The 18,673-nt window shown below is 53.6% G+C and overlaps 1 protein-coding gene across 1 annotated transcript in view; it reads right to left on the reverse strand.

Annotated features, from left to right (window-relative positions):
* Positions 1–14,086, reverse strand: part of ELL (elongation factor for RNA polymerase II) — an 87,370-nt gene extending 73,284 nt beyond the window's left edge. Inside the window, exon 1 of the mRNA XM_010386653.2 lies at positions 13,879–14,086. Within this exon, the coding sequence (XP_010384955.1) occupies positions 13,879–14,013 (135 nt within the window). The 5' untranslated portion in view covers positions 14,014–14,086. The remainder of the gene's footprint in view (positions 1–13,878) is intronic.
* Between the last annotated feature and the right edge of the window lie 4,587 nt (positions 14,087–18,673).

Here is an 18,673-nt window from a genome sequence, read left to right on the forward strand (position 1 = left end):
CTAGATGTCCTATTAGTGAAATAAAAGGGCCAGAACAAAAGGATCCTCCAAAGCCTCAACTGGCCCTGGCCAACAGCAAGTCTTCACAGGGCTGCTTGGCACTGCACAGGGGCCTGCGAGCCCAAGGCCTGAGCCTGGCCCCAGGACAGTGGTTCCAGTAACACATCAAGTCTTCCTACCACACACCCAGCTGGACAGCCTAGACAAGCGGCCAGCAAGCTTCTTTTGTGAAGGGCCAAAGAGTCGGTATTTCAGGCTTTGTGAGCTAGACAGTTGCAGCCTTGGCTGCCGTCACAGGGCAAGAACAGCTATAAATTACAGGTAAGCAAGTGGGCAGCTGTGTCCCAATTAACACTTTATTTACAAAAACAGGTGGCAGGCCAGACCTGGCCCTTTGGCCACAGTTTACCAACATGCTGTAGTCTCCAGGGTTGCTGTTGAAAAAGATCACACCACAGGCCACTTTGTCCGTGTCCTAACAAGGCAGCAAGCCTTGTTGTGCGGATAGGCAACTATGGCAGTGACCCTAGGCAGACCTTACAGGCTTCAGTTTCCTTGAGGACACAAAAAGAGACCCTGTGAGACACCTCTACCACTAATTCCATGGTGAAATGGCACAAACATGAGATGGACGCAGCCCAAATTCCCCTGAAGATCTCGGGAATAATATTTCAGAGAAGCTGTGAGCAGGAGCATCCACCAGGGCCCTTCCCCACAGGAGCCAGGTTGCAGGTCCTGTGAACCAAGCGCCCTGATGCAATTAAGCAGGCATCATCATCATCACAGAGCCTCACTGAGATCCTAAGGTCACTCCTTCCAGGTGTGGGGGGCTACAAGATCCATAGCAGGAAGCTGAATGTCCCCCGAAAAATCACTGTTTTAGGAAAGGAAAAGGGAACTTCCCAATCCAGCTTATCCTCCTCAGGCCTGTGGGAGGAGAAGAGGCCACCCCAAGCCCTCTGGGTTCCTGGTGGGGAGTCACCCTTCTGAAGGAAGGGCAATGTGATGGGGTGGCTGCCCCAACCCGGCCCCTTGGCCCACAGGCCCCCTCCAATCAGCCTACCCTGGATAGAGGGGCCCGATCTCAGGTCTCCAGGGTAAGCACAGATGGAGACACAGGTCAATGCTCCCCCCCCTCCCCTCTTCTCTCTCCCCTCTCCCCTTTCCCCATCTCTGATGGCTCACACCTGTAATCTCAGCACTTTGGGAGGCCAAGGCGGATGGATCACTTGAGGCCAGGAGTTTGAGGTCAGCCTGGCCAGCATGGTGAAACCCCATCTCTACTAAAAATACAAAAACTTAGCTGGGCATCATGGCACAAGCCTGTAATCCCAGCTACTTGGGAGGCTGAGGCACGAGAATTGCTTGAACCTGGGAGGCGGAGGTTGCAGTGAGCCAAGAATCGCACCAATGCACTCCAGCCTGGGTGACAGAGTGAGACTCAGTCTCAAAAAAAAAAAAAGAAACCTGTGTGCTGACACAGGCCGGGCAACCACACACTGGCTATGCAGAAGCAGGGCACATAGCCACTGTCATCTCCACTCAGCCCCAGCTTCCCCTACTGCAGGGCCACACCGGGCTCTCCCTGTCCCTTTCTCTCACCTGAGCCCACACGATCCTACTCAAGACCTTCCTCTGTCACCTGTGACCAGGTGATTCCTGGGTCCAACCAGGGGCATCAGAGGCCCTGCAGGCCCTAGCTCTCACAGGACAGTCACACACATGAGGGTATTTAAATAGCTCCAAGACCACCCCACACCCATTAAGATGGCTACCATCAAAAAATAACCAGTGGGGGCAAGGACATGGCGAAACCACAACCTTTATGCACTGTTGGTGGGAATGTAAAATGCTGCAGCCGCTGTGGAAAACAATTTGGCAAATCCTAAAAAAATTAAACAAATAATGACCACATGAGGCCAGGCACAGTGTCTCACGCCTCTAATCCCAGCACTTTGGGGGGCCGAGGTGGACAGATAACCTGAGGTCAGGAGTTCAAGACCAGCCTGGCCAACATGGTGAAACCCCGTCTCTACTAAAAATATAAAAATTAGCCGGGCATGGGCCAGGCGTGGTGGTTCACGCCTGTAATCCCAGAACTCTGGGAGGCTGAGGTGGGCAGATCACGAGGTCAGGAAATTGAGACCATCCTGGCTAACACAGTGAAACCCCGTCTCTACTAAAAATACAAAAAATTAGCCGGGCGTGGTGGCGGGCGCCTGTAGTCCCAGCTACTCAGGAGGCTGAGGCAGGAGAATGGCGTGAACCCAGGAGGCGGAGCTTGCAGTGAGCCGAGATAGCGCCACTGCACTTCAGCCTGGGCGACAGAGCAATACTCCATCTCAAAAAAAAAAAAAACTTAGCTGGGCGTGGTGGTGGGAGCCTGTAATCCCAGCTACCTGGGAGGCTGAGGCAGGAGAATTGCTTGAACCAAGGAGGCAGAGGTTTCAGTGAGCCAAGATCATGTCACTGCACTCCAGCCTGGGTGATCCAACAAGTCCACTTCTGGGTGTGTATCCAAAAGAACTGAAAGCAGGGATTTGAACAGATACTTACATGCCCTGTTCACAGCAGCATGGTTCACTACAGTCAAGAGGTGAAAGCAACCCGAATGCCCATGGTCAGAGGAACGGATGAGCACGATGTCCACTCACACCACAGGACATCAGTCTGGTTCCCTGCCCACCGCCCACCACCCACCACACCACTGGAGGTGGCCTGATGGAGAAGGTGAATGTACAGGGGTCCCAGATCCCTCTGACAGTGCTGTGGGCTTTCCAGCACTGCTAAAGAAACCAGGAAGCTGTCCAGGCACAGTGTCTCAAGCTCGTAATCCCAGCACCTTGGGAGGCTGAGGTTGGAGGACTGCTTGAGCCCAGGAGTTCGAGACCAGCCTGGGCAACATAGTGAGACCCTGTCTCTACAAACAAACAACAGACAGACAAAAAAGGGCCAGGCACAGTGACTCATACCTGTAATCCCAGCACTTTGGGAGGCCGAGGTGGGTGGATCATAAGATCAGGAGTTCAAGACCAGCCTGGCCAAGATGGTGAAACCCTGTCTCTACTAAAAATACAAAAATTAGCCAGACGTGGTGGTGGGCGCCTGTAGTCCCAGCTACTCGGGAGGCTGAGGCAGGAGAATGGCATGAACCCAGGAGGCGGAGCTTGCAGGGAGCGGAGATCGCACCACTGCACTCCAGTCTGGGCGACAGAGTAAGACTCCGTCTCAAAAAAAAGAAAAAAAAATTAGTTGAGTGTGGTAGCATATGCCTGTAGTCCCAACTAGTGGGGAGGCTGAGGTGGGAGGATCGCTTGAGCCCAGGATGTTGAGGCTGCAGTGAGCTGTGATCACGTGATTGCACCCCAGTATGGACAACAGAGCAGAAGGCTCCGTCTCAAAAATAAAGAAATAAAGAAACAGGCCAGGCACGGTGGCTCACACCTATAATCCCAGCATTTTGGGAGGCCAAGACGGGCAGATTGCTTGAGCTCAGGTTCGAGACCAGCCTGGGCAACATGGTGAAACCCCATCTCTACAAAAACATACAAAAGTCAACCAGGCATGATGATGGGTGTCTGTAGTCCCAGCTACTCAGAATGAGGTGAGAGGACTGCTTCAGCCTGGGAGGCAGAGATTGCAGTGATCCAAAACTAGGAAGCCAGTTCTCAGTTCTTTATTTCAGAAAAAAAACAATAAAACCCTAACAGCAGAGCTACAGGAGAGGCTATTTTAAATTTTGGAGGGTTTTGCTTTCTGGGATCATTTTTGGGTCAACAAGGAGAGCAGCTGATACCTCCTGCACAGCCAGGGAGAAGGAGCCTGTCTAACCTCCAGGACATCACCTTCACCTGAATTGGGAAATTGAGGCTCAGGGAGGGTACCAACAGCCTGGAGCTCAAATTGTCGGTGGGAGCAGTGCCACCAATGTACCTGATCCCCAATATGCAGTTCTCAGCATCCTTCAAGAGACCCTCCTCGTGAAAACATTTTCACCAAGCATATAAAAAGGACAGAGGGCACAACAACAGCATCATCTCATGAAGAGCTGAGGCCCCCGATGAGCCTGGAGGAAGGACAGGGGTGTTCAGACTGGTGTATATACTTGCGGTCTCTCCATCTGAAGAACGGTGAGAAGGACTGACCACAGTCCTCCATCACCAGCAGCTCAATTTCTCCAAGGAGGAGCAAGCCAAGGGGGGCTGAGCTGCCTTCCCTGGCCTCAAAATTGCAGCCTCATGCTCAAGGCTCCACTCCCAGACACACGAGCATGGCCTGTGCTGGGTCACCTCCCTCACCTCACCTCATCACTCTGTGTAGCCTCACTATGGGACAGTGGACTGGTCTGCACACACACAAGGCTCGCAGCATCTGGACATCCTCAGAACCAAGCACAGTGCCAAGAATACAAAAATGCACGAAGAATACTGACCTGTGAGGCTCCACGATGCACAGAAGGTGCAGCATTAAAACATAAAGTGTTTAGAGAAGAGACACAAAACCATATAATTGAGCCACTATGACAACATGGCACACCCAGGAGAGACAGAGGGGGGTGCAAAGGTGTCAACAGCGATTGCCTGGGGTGATCAGAACAGACTTGCTACTTTTAGGTACTTTGCAGGTTTTCTACCCTGAGTTATACTGCTTATATAGTAAAAATGAAAAAAAAAACAAAACAAAACTTCACAGGTTGCTTTTAAAACAGGAGTTCAGGCCAGGCCCGGTGGCTCACGCCTATAATCCCAGCACTTTGGGAGGCCGAGGCGGGCGGATCACAAGGTCAGGAAGTCGAGACCATCCTGGCTAACACGGTGAAACCCCGTCTCTACCAAAAACACAAAAAATTAGCCGGGCATGGTGGTGTGTGCCTGTAGTCCCAGCTATGCAAGAGGCTGAGGCAGGAGAACGGCGTGAACCCGGGAGGCGGAGGCTGCAGTGAGCCAAGATCGCGCCACTGCACTCCAGCCTGGGTGACAGAGCAAGACTCCGTCTCAAAAACAAAACAAAACAAAACAAAAAAACAGTTCAGTGATTCTCTAGGACGCTTTTATCTGGGGGAATAGTCTCCCTGCGGATGGTTTATTTGGATACCAGCTTTTTCATTAAAAAGCAAAGTGACGGCCGGGCACGGTGGCTCGCACCTGTAATCCCAGCACTTTGGGAGGCCGAGATGGGCAGATCGCCTGAGGTCAGGAGTTTGAGACCAGCCTGACCACATGGAGAAACCCTGTCTCTATTAAAAATACAAAACAATTAGCCAGGCGTGTTGGTGCATGGCATGCCTGTAATTCCAGCTACTCGGGAGGCTGAGGCAGGAGAATCGCTTAAACCTGGGGGGCAGAGTTTGCAGTGAGCCGAGATTGCACCATTGCACTCCAGCCTGGGCAACAAGAGTGAAACTCTGTCTCAAAAAATAAAATAAAATAAAATAAAATTTAAAAAAGAAATAAAAAGCGAAGTGACAAAATAACCACGTCATGGCCATCTCTGTCATTCACTGCATCTGCAGGTCACAGGCCATTTGGATGCATTGTTCTGCGTGTCCCTTTGGACTCCGTAGCTGACTACATAGGTAAGATTGAAGACAACCCTGTTCATGAGATTCAGAGACCAAGGAGAAAGTGTGACAACTTAATTCATCAAGGCAGAAAGCACAACGGGAAGCAAGGCCCTAAAACAAAGGACACAGAAGAGGCCAACCCCAAAAGGCACAGTATCAATCACAAGTCTGTGCCCTGCCAGGTGCCTTAAACAAGGCTGATGCTCCCTAAGAAGCAGACCTCTGAAAACTAGGGTCTCTTCCCTGGGCAGCTGCTTCGAGCCCAGGGCTACGTGGAACACAGAAGCAATCTTGTTTGTCAGGCTGGCGGGTTCCACCCTCAAGGTCTCCCGGGCGGGATGTCACAATCCGGGTGTGATGTCAAAACTGCTTCAAAGGTGACGAACTCTGGCCTTGGCCGTGAGTCAACAGAGGGGTGGGTTTCCGAGTGAGCGCAGCCTGCTGTTTACACACAATCACAGCCACGGCAACCAGCTGGAAGCACAGTCAAGGGTCACAGTGCCGAGGGCAGAGCTCGGTCCCTCACAGACACTCTTGCCTGCCTCCTGCAGAAACCACCAGCTTGGGCCCACAGACTCAAGCTGGCTTGTCCTCTTCTAGCACCTTCTGGAAGAACCCACCCAGAACCACCAAATGCTTACCTTGAAATACACGGGCAAACCATATCCCGGTGCAGCAGTGGGCCACTCCTGATGCCCCCTGGCAGCCCACCTGCTCCGCCCCAGTCCATCCAGCGGCCACAGCCCTTAGAGGTGGAAGAGCCCAGGCCATGACACCTGGATTCTAGGTTCTCAGCTACTTCTCAGCTGGGAGATCCCGCCTGGTAATTCAGCCTCTTCCCAAATCTCCGCCCATATCCTCACCTGAGAAATGGGAGCTGCTCCCACCACAGGGAAGACCGGTGATGAAATGCAGTACCGTGGGTGGCACAGCCAGCACTGGTGGGGTGGGGCACCCTCCACAGGTATAGGTGTCCATCACCTTTCCACTTTCTTGGGGGAAGGGGTACAGCACAGCCAGCAACTGGAGGAGTCTGCTCAGTCACTCATTTCACCAAGGTTCGATTCGAGCCTCTTGGGGACGCGGAATGTTGTATTTAAGCAGGGCTCAGGACCTCAGTGTGACTCCCCTTCAGAGCTGCATCCCCTTCAGTTCAAGCCCCCTGCAACCTCAAATGACAGCCTGGCGTGGGCACTCAAGAGGCAGTATGGGCCAGTGAGGACAGTCGAGTGCCCTCAGACAGGTGATGCCACCCCTCAGAGCCACATCTGTCCCTGTCGTGAAAGGGGACCATAAACTTGCTCTCCCAGCAAGTAGTCAAGATGATGTACACCCATGGGAAGGGATGGGGGTCTAGCCCAGTGCCAAGAGGGGCAGCACTAGCACTAGGTCTCTAAAAAAGGCCTTCTCTGAAAAGCAGGCAGGGCTGGCAAGAAGCTGCCCTGCTCAGAACCAAGGGGGGTGCCCACCGGGAAGGGAAGACAAGTTGGGCCTCTGGGGCCCTGCTGTGGGAATGGATCACAGGCTAAAGTAAGGCTCCTCCTGCCACCAGTGCCAAGGATGACATCCACGCAGCCCACCCACTTAGCAGCAGACAGTAGACCCCAGCACAGCTCCAGGGCCACCCAGAAGAGCCGAGTACTCGTGACAGGCCTGAGGCCCAGCACCTCTCTACCTCCACTCTCTTCATACCCTTCCCTGGGACAGCATGCCAGCCATGCCTGGGACCCTTCCCCCAGCAGACTGCAGCTCCGTGTCACCTGCTGGAAGCACCTACCGACTGCCCCACCTGTACCCCTCACCATCACTAACATTGACCAACAGCGAGTTCTTCTTGCTAATTTCTGTGCCATCCTTCCTGTTCATGAATTCTCTGTCTCCTGCCACTAGAATGTCAGCTTGTGACATGAATGGCCCATCTCGATCACTAGCGGGTATCCAGACCCCGAGCCATGAGCACTGACCAGAGGCTCAATCATATTGGGTTAGATTAGTGATCCAGAGTCTCCTACCGGCTCTGTACGAACCTCCAGGCAGGGACCAGCCCCCCAGGAGCCAGCTCTGGGTATGTTCACTAAGGGCTCAGAGGACAAGAGGGGTCAGGTTATTCTCCTCCCAAAAGGAAGAGAATCTGGAACTCAGAAAGGGTCAGGCACCAAGATCCTCACAGTCCTGAGAGAAGGATCTGGAACTTGAGGGAGCAAGTCAAGTACTGCTGACCCCAGTTCTGAAAAGGATTCAGAGATGGGAGGGGTCAGGCACTCACCCATGGCCTCAGGAGGCAGGTAGAGCTGAGATTCAAATAGAGAGAGGCTCTAATCCCTAGGCCTCATGAAGCCCTTCCTGGGCCCTCAATTTTTTTTGAACAACAGTGTGCTCCTCTCCACCAAGGAGCTTGTGATCCAGAAGAGGTTATTCAGCAACAGAGCCCATGCAAACCCCTAATGATGAACTACAACCCAAGTGCACCTGGGAGGGTTACTTCCTCAGAGTGACCAGAGGTTACTTCCCCATGCAGGTGAGTGACACTGTACTGGAAGGAGGGGGTACGTCCATACTTCCACTCTCCCGTCTCCGGGAAATCACTCATCAGAGCAAACCGGGAGATCCACAAGAACAGCCACCTTACAACCCATGAACATTTTATTTTGTTTTCTTTTTTCTTTCTTTTTTTTTTTTTTTTTTTTTTTGAGGCGGAGTCTCGCTCTGTCGCCCGGACTGGAGTGCAGTGGCCGGATCTCAGCTCACTGCAAGCTCCGCCTCCCGGGTTTACGCCATTCTCCTGCCTCAGCCTCCCGAGTAGCTGGGACTACAGGCACCCGCCACCTCGCCCGGCTAGTTTTTGTATTTTTAGTAGAGACGGGGTTTCACCGTGTTAGCCAGGATGGTCTCGATCTCCTGACCTCGTGATCCGCCCGTCTCGGCCTCCCAAAGTGCTGGGATTACAGGCTTGAGCCACCGCGCCCGGCCTTTTTTTTTTTTTTTGAGACAGAGTCTCGCTCTGTCACCCAGGCTGGAATGCAGTGGTGCGATCTCGGCTCACTGCAAGCTCCACCTCCCAGGTTCATGTCATTCTCCTGCCTCAGCCTCCCGAGTAGCTGGGACTACAGGCACCCACCACCACGCCCGGCTAATTTTTTGTATTTTTTTAGTAGAGGCAGGGCTTCACCGTGTTAGCCAGGATGGTCTCAATCTCCTGACCTTGTGATCCGCCTGCCTCGGCCTTCCAAAGTGCTGGGATTACAGGCGTGAGCCACGGTGCCTGGCCGTCGTTTTGTTTTCTGACACAGAGTCTCCCTCTGTCACCCAGGCTGGAGTGCAGTGGTGCGATCTGGGTTCACTGCAACCTCCATCTCCCAGATTCTCCTGCCTCAGCCTCCCAAGTAGCTGGGATTACAGGCACGCACCACCATGCCTGGCTAATTTTTTTGTATTTTTAGTAGAGACAGGTTTTCACCATATTGGCCAGGCTGGTCTCAAACTCCTGACCTCAAGGGATCCTCCCGCCTCAGCCTCCCAAAGTGCTGGGATTAAAAGAAAAAGAAAAAAACTGGGCCAGGCACAATGGCTCATGCCTGCAGTCCCAGCACGCTGGGCAGCTGAGGTGGGAAGATCACTTAAGCCTGTGAGTTCAAGGCTGCAGTGAGCTATGATCACACCACTGTACTCCAGCCTAGGTGACAGAGTAAGACCCTGTCTCAGAAAAAAAAGAAGAAAAGAAAAGAAAGAGAAAAACTAGACCAGACACGATGGCTCACTCCTGTAATGCCAGCACTTTGGGAGGCCAAGGCAGGAGGATCACCTGAGGTCAGGAGTTTAAGACCAGACTGACCAACATGATAAAACCCTGTCTCTACTAAAAATACAAAATTTGCAGACAATGGTGGCACATGCCTGTGAGCTCAGCTACTTGGGAGGTTGAGGTTGCAGTGAGCCGAGATAACGCCACTACACTCCAGCCTGGCAACAAGAGTGAAACTCTGTCTCAAAAAACAACAACAACAAAACTAGGCCAGGCAGGATGGCTCACTCTTGTAATTCCAGCACTTTGGGAGGTTGAGGCAGGCAGGGAAATCACTTAAGCCCCAGAGTTTGAAACAAGCCTTGGCAACATAGTGAGACCCTGTCTCTACAAAAAAATTTAAAACTTAGCCAGGTGCAGTGGTACACACCTGTGGCCCCCAGCTACTCAGAAGACTGAGGCTGGCTTAAGCCTGGAAGTTCGAGGCTGCAGTGAGCTATGATCACGCCACTGCACTCCAGCCTGGGCAGTGGAGCAAAACCCCACCTCTAAAAAAAAAACAAAAAATAGGCCGGGCGCGGTGGCTCAAGCCTGTAATCCCAGCACTTGGGGAGGCCGAGACGGGCAGATCACGAGGTCAGGAGATCGAGACCATCCTGGCTAACAGAGTGAAACCCCATCTCTACTAAAAAATACAAAAAACTAGCCGGGCGAGGTGGCGGGCGCCTGTAGTCCCAGCTACTCGGGAGGCTGAGGCAGGAGAATGGCGTAAACCCGGGAGGCGGAGCTTGCAGTGAGCTGAGATCCGGCCACTGCACTCCAGCCTGGGCGACAGAGTGAGACTCCGTCTCAAAAAAATAAAAATAAAAATAAAAAAAATAAAAGGGCCCATCGTAGCAACTCGGGCCTATAATCCCAGCACTTTGGGAGGCTGAGGCAGGTGGATAACTTGAGGCGTCAGGAGTTTAAGACCATCCAGACCAACATGGTAAAACCCCACCTCTACTAAAAATACAAAAATTAGCCAGGCATGGTGGTGTGTGCCTGTAGTCCCAGCTACTTGGGAGGCTGAGGCAGGAGAATCACTTGAACCCAGGAGGCGGAGGTTGCAGTGAGCTGAGATCACACCAGTGCAATCCAGCTTGGGCGACGGGGCAAGATCCTGTCTCAAAAAAAAGAAAAAAAAAAAAAGGAAAGAAAAACTGCACGAAGTCCAAGGTAGAATGAAAAGGCCAGCAGCTATGTGTATTGCTGCGCCTTTACCTTCCACCATGCTGCTCCAGCTGGCTACCAAGTCAACACCAAAGTCCTCTGGGGAGAGAAAACAGGAGGGCTTCTACCTGGGCTGTTCCCAGAGCTAGGATTACCTGCTCCAAGGAGCCAAAGAGAAAGTTCCACAACAAGTTCCCTTCTAGCCCCTGCCACACCTGAATTTGTAAAAGCCTCTTCGCAATTAAAAACAAAAATCGGCCAGGCATAGTGACTCACGCCTGTAATCTCAGCACTTTGGGAGGCCGAGGAGGGCAGATTACAAGGTCAGGAGATCCAGACCATCCTGGCTAACACAGTGAAACCCGCCTCTATGAAAAATACAAAAAATTAGTTGGGGCTGGTGGTGTGTGCCTGTAGTCCCAGCTGCTGGGGGGGCTGAGGCAGGAGAATGGTGTGAACCCGGGAGGCGGAGCTTGCAGTGAGCTGAGATCGTGCCACTACACTCCAGCCTGGGCGTCAGAGCAAGACTCTGTCTCAAAAAAAAAACAAAAATAAAACTAAAAATAAAAGCCCTCTCCACAAGTTGCAATTGGCAAACTATATAACCACAGCTTGGGGAATAGAAAACTCTGGCTGCTGGTTGATAGAGCTGTCCACATGAGAGTTTGTCCATAACCAGTACACTTCTCTGGTTACACAATCAAGTTCTTCAAGCTGCCTTCCTCAAGCTCACTACCCAAAACCACAGAGAGCATGGAGGTGCCCTGTCCTTAGAGAAGTCCATCCACTGTACTGCCCCATGGGCAAGATTAAATTTGAAAGTAGCCGAGCTGGCTGGGAGCAATGGCTCACACCTGCAGTCCCAGCATTTTTAGAGGCTGAAAAGGGCGGATCACTGGAGGTCAGGAGTTCAAGACCAGCCCAGCCAACATGGCAAAACCCTGTCTCTACTAAAAATACAAAAATTAGCCTGGCGTGGTGGCATGTGCCTGTAGTCCCAGCTACTCAGGAGGCTGAGGCAGGAGGATCGCCTGAACCCAGGAGGCAGAAGCTGCAGTGAGCCGAGATCGCACCACTGCATTCCAGCCTAGGCAGCAGAATGAAACTCCATCAAGAAAGAAGAAAGAAAGGAAAGAAAGGAAAGAAAGGAAAGGAAAGGAAAGGAAAGGAAGGAAGGAAGGAAGGAAGGAAGGAAGGAAGGAAGGAAGGAAGGAAGGAAGGAAGGAAGGAAGGAAGGAAGGAAAGAGAAGGAAGGAAGGAAGGAAGGAAGGAAGGAAGGAAGGAAGGAAGGAAGGAAGGAAGGAAGGAAGGAAAGAAAGTGGCCAAGCCACTTAAATTACCAGACAGCTTTTTGAGAAAAATCCGAGTTTGAATCACCCCAAAGTATAATCCAGGCAGCCAAGTTGCTCTGGATGGCTTGGAGAAGTTATTCTAGGGAGCCCCTCCTGGCTAGTCAACACACTGCCCTACACAGCTGGGCTCCGAGCGTAACAGTCCAGAGTTACCTTCACCCTAACATGAGGAAGATCCAGCTTAAAGAGGGGATGTAACCAATACCCTAAAGTAAAAATAGCTGTATGACAGCATGAGGTGGACACACAGGCAGACCTTCTGGACTGAAGCAAGCAAGAGCAGCATCAGAGGGAAGGCGGGGCTCCTGGTTCCCGAAGAAGACAGTGGTGACCAGGTACCAAGTCCATCGTAGTTACATGACTCATGATCTCTCCCCCAGCTGTTTCTAGGAAAGCCTGCCTTCCTGCAGGACAAGTCAGAATCGCTCAGGGAAAAAGACCCAGGGCCAGAATTCTACCAGGAAGAGAGGCTCTGGCTGGTCATGGGCCAGCAGCTGCTGTCGCTGCCACCATCTCCTCCTCACCTGCAGGGGCGCCTTAGCCTCATCTTGGGGAGTCTTTTTGACAAGGTGCGAACTTGCTCTTCCAAAAAAAATGAAATCCTCATTCTATGAAGGGGAAAACTGAGACACCAGGACAGGGAGGAAATTACCCAAAGACATGGGAAGAAGCACGGAAGGGGTGGGCACCGGGAGAGCAGTGGAAACGAAACAGGGGAAGAAATTCTCGCTTAGCTAATGGAGCTGAACAAGTTCAGGGCAGGAAGAAAGCCACATTCCTTCCTAGTTAGTCTCCCTCCTCACCCGCCCGCGGCACCCCCCGCACCACCATCACCAGTATACGCAAACACACACATGCAGGGAGCAGGGCTCTCTGAGTCTGAGACTAGACCCACCCCCACTCCCTTTAGGGCTATGAAGCCCCCAATTTCCAGAAAAGGAGTTACAAGGTTCCTAAACCACTTCCCCTCGGGACCTGACCACTGGTCATCTGCAACTTCTGACCCAGCACAGACAGGGGGGCCATGACATAAACAGAAATGAAAAAGGCAAGTTTCTGACCACGGCCCCAGATGCGCCCCAAAGTCAGGCCCAAGAGAACATACACGGCAGCCTCCCCTCCCCACCACCGGCCAGGTGGCAGAACCGAAACGCCTCAAACTTCCCCCAGATGGGCCCAAATCTGCCTCTGAGAAGTTCCAGAGTCAGCGGCCAGATGTGGTAGCCAGAGTTTCCTCCCGGGTGGCAGGGATACCCCTACATGTGCCCTGAGGAAAACATCACAGCCGCCCCCAACACTTCCACTCTCCAAGGGTGTACGGAGAGACAGGGTGTAAGGGGCGTAAGGGGAGCAGAAAGCTGGGACAAGCCGTCAGCTTCGGCCCAAACTCCCCGTCCCAAGAATCAAAGTGGCCCAACCTGAGGGGCTGCATCGGAACGCGTCAAAGCCGGCCCCCAGCTGCAGACAGCCTCCCACCCAGACAGAACAGGCCCCCACAAGTGCCCCGCTGACCACCCCCTGCCAGCACACAGACGATCGCTGCTTCCCATGAAGGCAGACACAGTCACCCCCACCAACGGCCCTACCTGGGCCCCAGATGGAAAAGCCCCCAGCTTCCCCCTATCACGGTGCCGGGACCGTGCGGCCCACCGCCTCCTCGCCCCGCAGCCAGGTGTGCAAACTGGATCCTGCCCAGGTGCGGGGCAGGCCAGAAAGGCCCCGTACGCCGCCAGGTGCCTACACCGACGCCCTCCCGGCCCGGCACCCGAGTCTGGGCTCCTCAGCAGCCCCGGGCCGCCCGCCTGTATTGCCTTCTAGTGCTGAGAAGGAAAGCGGTTCTCAGCGCTCCAGGCCGGACAGGCGCCCACTCCGCGCCCCGCCGGCCCAGGGACCCGCGAGCAGCACCACAGACCCAGCGTCTCCGAGCCCGGACGCCTTAGTGAGGGGCGCGCGAGGCCGGCCCGCGCCCCGACGTTCCCCCCTGGCGCGCCGGGCGCCATGCCACTCACCTGTCTGGCGCGGTAGCTCTCGAAGGCCCTCAGGGCACTGTCGGTGAGCTTCACGTGGAACACCGACACCTTGCTGCCGTCGCTAACCCGCCCGCACGACAGCCCGTAGCTCCTAGCCTCCTTCAGCGCCGCCATCTTGCGACCATCTCTCCCCCGCGCCCCCTTCCCGGCTCCAGCGCCGCCGCGCCGGCCACGCCCCGCCCCGCCGCCCGCTGACGTGCTGCATTATTCATGAAACGCGGCTGGCCACGCCCCCCAGAGTCCCGCGAAGCCAACAGTCACCGCCGTACCGCCAGGCAGCGTACTGCATTATTCAGGAGGCGGGCCTGGCCACGCCCCCTACGGGACGCACAAGGCCCACAGTCAACGCCCCAAGTTGTTGCAAATTCATAACGCACTGATGGCCCCGCCTCTTCAGGCCCTAGAGGCGGCCACTTCCGTGAACGAACTCCGCCTCAACACGCGCACCCCTCCAGGCCCCACCTCCATAGTATTATACATAACCCTGACTCAGCCAGGCGCGTCAAAGCCCCGCCCCGACAGCCGCTGACGTGATGCATTATTTATGAGATCTCTACAGTCTTCCGTCTTTGGCTTCTGTGGAAAGCCGCAGAGAGGGCGTGGAGGGGCGGAGCCGGCGCGAAACACGTGGGTGGGTAGGCCCCGCCGCGGCCGGGGCCGGTGGGCGTGGCTATGTAAACGAGGCGCGCGCGTTGGAAGCTGAGTTGGACCTATAGGGCATCCCTTAGGGTGGGAGGATGGGACTTCCACCCAGGGAAGGTGCTGGACCGGTAGGTAGAGGAGGAGCTGGTAAACTTTTTCTTATGAGATGAGTACTTTTAATAGGATAAAATCCTACATCCCCACAGGCCTTGAGCGATGGTGCAGTCCAGCTTCATTTTCCTATTTTTTTTTTTGAGGGGTCTTGCTGTGTTGCCCAGGCTGGAGTGCAATGGCGCCATCATGGCTCACTGCACCCTGGACCTCCTGAACTCAAACTGATCCTCCTTGTCTGGGCCTCGCGAAGTGCTAGGATTACAAGTGTGAGCCACCAAGCCCAGCCTTCCATTTTCTTTTCTTTTCTTTTTTTTTTTTTTTTTTTGAGATGGAGTCTCACTGTCACCCAGGCTGGAGAGCAGTGGCACAATGTCAGGCTCACTGCAACCTCCGCCTCCTGAGTCCAAGAGATTCTCCTGCCTCAGCCTCCCAAGTAGCTGGGGTTACAGGCGCGTGCCACCACACCGGCTAATTTTTTGTATTTTTAGTAGAGACGGGGTTTCACCGTGTTAGCCAGGATGTTCTCAATCTCCTGACCTCATGATCCGCCCGCCTCGGCCTCCCAAAGTGCTGGTTTTACAGGCATGAGCCACCGCACTTGGCCTTTCTTTTTTTTTTTTTTTTTTTTTTTGAGACAAGGTCTCACTCTGTCACCTAGGCTAGAGTGCAGTGGCATGATCTTGGCTCACCGAAGCCTCGAACTCCTGGACTCAACCCATCATCCCACCTCAGCCTCCCAAGTAGCTGAAATTACAGGCATGCTCCACCATACTGGGCCAATTTTTTGTATTTTTTGAAAAGATGGGATTTTTCCATGTTGCCCAGGCTGATCTCAAACTCCTGGGTTCAAAAGAACCTCCTGCCTCAGGCTCTCAAAGTGCTAGGAAGTGCTACGATTATAGGCCATGAGCCACTGCGCCTAGCCATCTGCAGACATGTTTGTTTGTTTGTTTGTTTGTTTGTTTGGAGACGGAGTTTTACTCTTATTGCCCAGGCTGGAGTGCAGTGGCATGATCTAGGCTCACTGCAACCTCTGCCTCCCAGTCAAGCAATTCTCCTGCCTCAGCCTCCTGAGTAGCTGGGATTACAGGCATGCGCCACCATGCCCAGCTAATTTTGTATTTTTAGTAGAGACAGGTTTTCACCATGTTGGTCAGGCTAGAGTTGAGGTCAAACTCCTAACCTCAAGTGATCCACCTGCCTCGGCCTCCCAAAGTACTGGGATTACAGGCGTGAGCCACCACTCCCGGCCATGGGTGACCTGGTTCTTAAACATTTCTGCAGACAAGGCCGGACGTGGTGGCTCACACATGTAATCCCAGCACTTTGGAAGGCCGTGGCGGGCGGATCACGAGGTCAGGAGATGGAGACCATCCTGGCTACCACAGTGAAACCTCGTCTCTACTAAAAATACAAAAAAATTAGCCAGGCGTTGTGGCAGGTACCTGTAGTCCCAGTTACTCGGGAGGCTGAGGCAGGAGAATGGCGTGAACCTGGGAGGTGGAGTTTGCAGTGAGCTGAAATCGCACCACTGCACTCCAGCCTGGGCGACATAGCGAGACTCTGTCTCAAGAAAAAGAAAAAAAGGTGGGCGCGGTGGCTCAAGCCTGTAATCTCAGCACTTTGGGAGGCCGAGACGGGCGGATCACGAGGTCAGGAGATCGAGACCATCCTGGCTAACACGGTGAAACCCCGTCTCTACTAAAAATACAAAAAACTAGCTGGGCGAGGTGGCGGCACCTGTAGTCCCAGCTACCCGGGAGGCTGAGGCAGGAGAATGGCGTGAACCCGGAGGTGGAGCTTGCAGTGAGCTGAGATCCGGCCACAGCACTCCAGCCTGGGTGACAGAGCAAGATTCCATCTCAAAAAAAAAAAAAAAAGCCGGGCGCGGTGGCTCAAGCCTGTAATCCCAGCGCTTTGGGAGGCCGAGACGGGCGGATCACGAGGTCAGGAGATCGAGACCATCCTGGCTAACACGGTGAAACCCCGTCTCTACTAAAAAAAAAAAATACAAAAAACTAGCCGGGCGTGGTGGCGGGCGCCTGTAGTCCCAGCTACTCGGGAGGCTGAGGCAGGAGAATGGCGTAAACCCGGGAGGCGGAGCTTGCAGTGAGCTGAGATCCGGCCACTGCACTCCAGTCCGGGCGACAGAGCGAGACTCCGCCTCAAAAAAAAAAAAAAAAAAAAAAGAACTAGGTCACCCACAATATTGCAAGTGAGTTGATTACCCTAGAGTGCCCCCCGGACACATAGTCCACCTGGTGAGCTCTCAGATAGAAGCAGTGACCCCACCCTGCCCCTTGCCCCATGTGTGGTCTTGGACATGTCTTGCCCTCTCTATTCCTCAGTTTGGTCATCCAGGAAACAGGGAGTGTAACAGCATCTACCTGATTGTCCTGTGACGATGACATGAGACAAAGACACATGTAGCTCGCCCTGTTCAAACGCTCCAGAAATGTGAGCTCGCGTACACATGCAAAATTCCTTCTGCAATGCTCATTTCCAATTCACAGCCCATAGCAGGTCAGGTAAGGCCCGCCTGAGTCACTGCTCAAGGCCAGGTACATGGGAGGTGTTAGTAAATGCTTTGGTATGAAAGAAAAAGCCATCCCCGTCGTTCTCCAAAGGTACCACACGTGGTCCAGCTGGCATACCTTGCACAGCTATGCCATCCACGAGGGATACCCTTCACCACCCATGAAAATAATCCCATGCCTTCAACACAACTGCAGTATCACACCTACTGGATGCTCCAGCTCGCCACCCACATCCAGCTCAAACCTTTGAGGATGAAGTGGCCAAATGAATGACCACATTCAATCCTACTCCAGCCATTCGGGGACTCTCTCCTCCCCATCCCCGGACCATGTCATAATTTGCATGTTTTAGGAAGCTCTGGGGCTATTTCTTGTTTGTTTTTTTCTTTTCTTTTCTTTTTTTTTTTTTGAGACTGAGTCTTGCTCTGTTGCCCAGGCTGGAGTGCGGTGGCCGGATCTCGGCTCACTGCAAGCTCCGCCTCCCGGGTTTACGCCATTCTCCTGCCTCAGCCTCCCAAGTAGCTGGGACTACAGGTGCCCGCCACCTCACCCTGCTAGTTTTTTTGTATTTTTTAGTAGAGACGGGGTTTCACCGTGTTAGCCAGGATGGTCTCGGTCTCCTGACCTCGTGATCCACCCGTCTCGGGCTCCCAAAGTGTTGGGATTACAGACTTGAGCCACCGCGCCCGGCTTTTTTTTTTTTTTTTTTTTTTTTTTTTTTTGAGATGGAGTCTCGCTGTGTCGCCCAGGCTGGAGTGCAATGGCGCGATCTCAGCTCACTGCAAGCTCCGCCTCCCGGGTTCACGCCATTCTCCTGCCTCATCCTCTCATGTAGTTGGGACTACAGGTGTGTGCCACCACACCCGGCTAATTTTTTTTGTATTTTTATTGGAGACGGGGTTTCACCATGTTCGCCAGGATGGTCTCAATCTGACCTCATGATCCACCTGCCTCGGCCTCCCAAAGTGCTGGGATTACAGGCTTCAGCCACGGCACCCGTCCTGTAGTGCTATTTCAACTCCAGACATTGGTTGGCACTGGCAGTTTGCTTGGCCAGGAAGGACATTTCCTTCCTTTAATAAAGCTTTTTAAAAAGTTTATCGGCTGGGCACGGTGGCTCAAGCCTGTAATCCCAGCACTTTGGGAAGCCGAGATGGGTGGATCACAAGGTCAGGAGATCGAGACCATCCTGGCCTACACGGTGAAACCCCATCTCTACTAAAAAATACAAAAAACGGCCGGGCACGGTGGCTCAGGCCTGTAATCCCAGCACTTTGGGAGGCCGAGACGGGCGGATCACGAGGTCAGGAGATCGAGACCATCCTGGCTAACACGGTGAAACCCCGTCTCTACTAAAAATACAAAAAATTAGCCGGGCGAGGTGGCGGGCGCCTGTGGTCCCAGCTACTCGGGAGGCTGAGGCAGGAGAATGGCGTGAAGCCGGGAGGCGGAGCTTGCAGTGAGCTGAGATCTGGCCACTG

The sequence above is a fragment of the Rhinopithecus roxellana genome, chromosome 8 (genome assembly GCF_007565055.1).
Source record: "Rhinopithecus roxellana isolate Shanxi Qingling chromosome 8, ASM756505v1, whole genome shotgun sequence".
Classification (NCBI taxonomy): Eukaryota; Metazoa; Chordata; class Mammalia; order Primates; family Cercopithecidae; genus Rhinopithecus; species Rhinopithecus roxellana.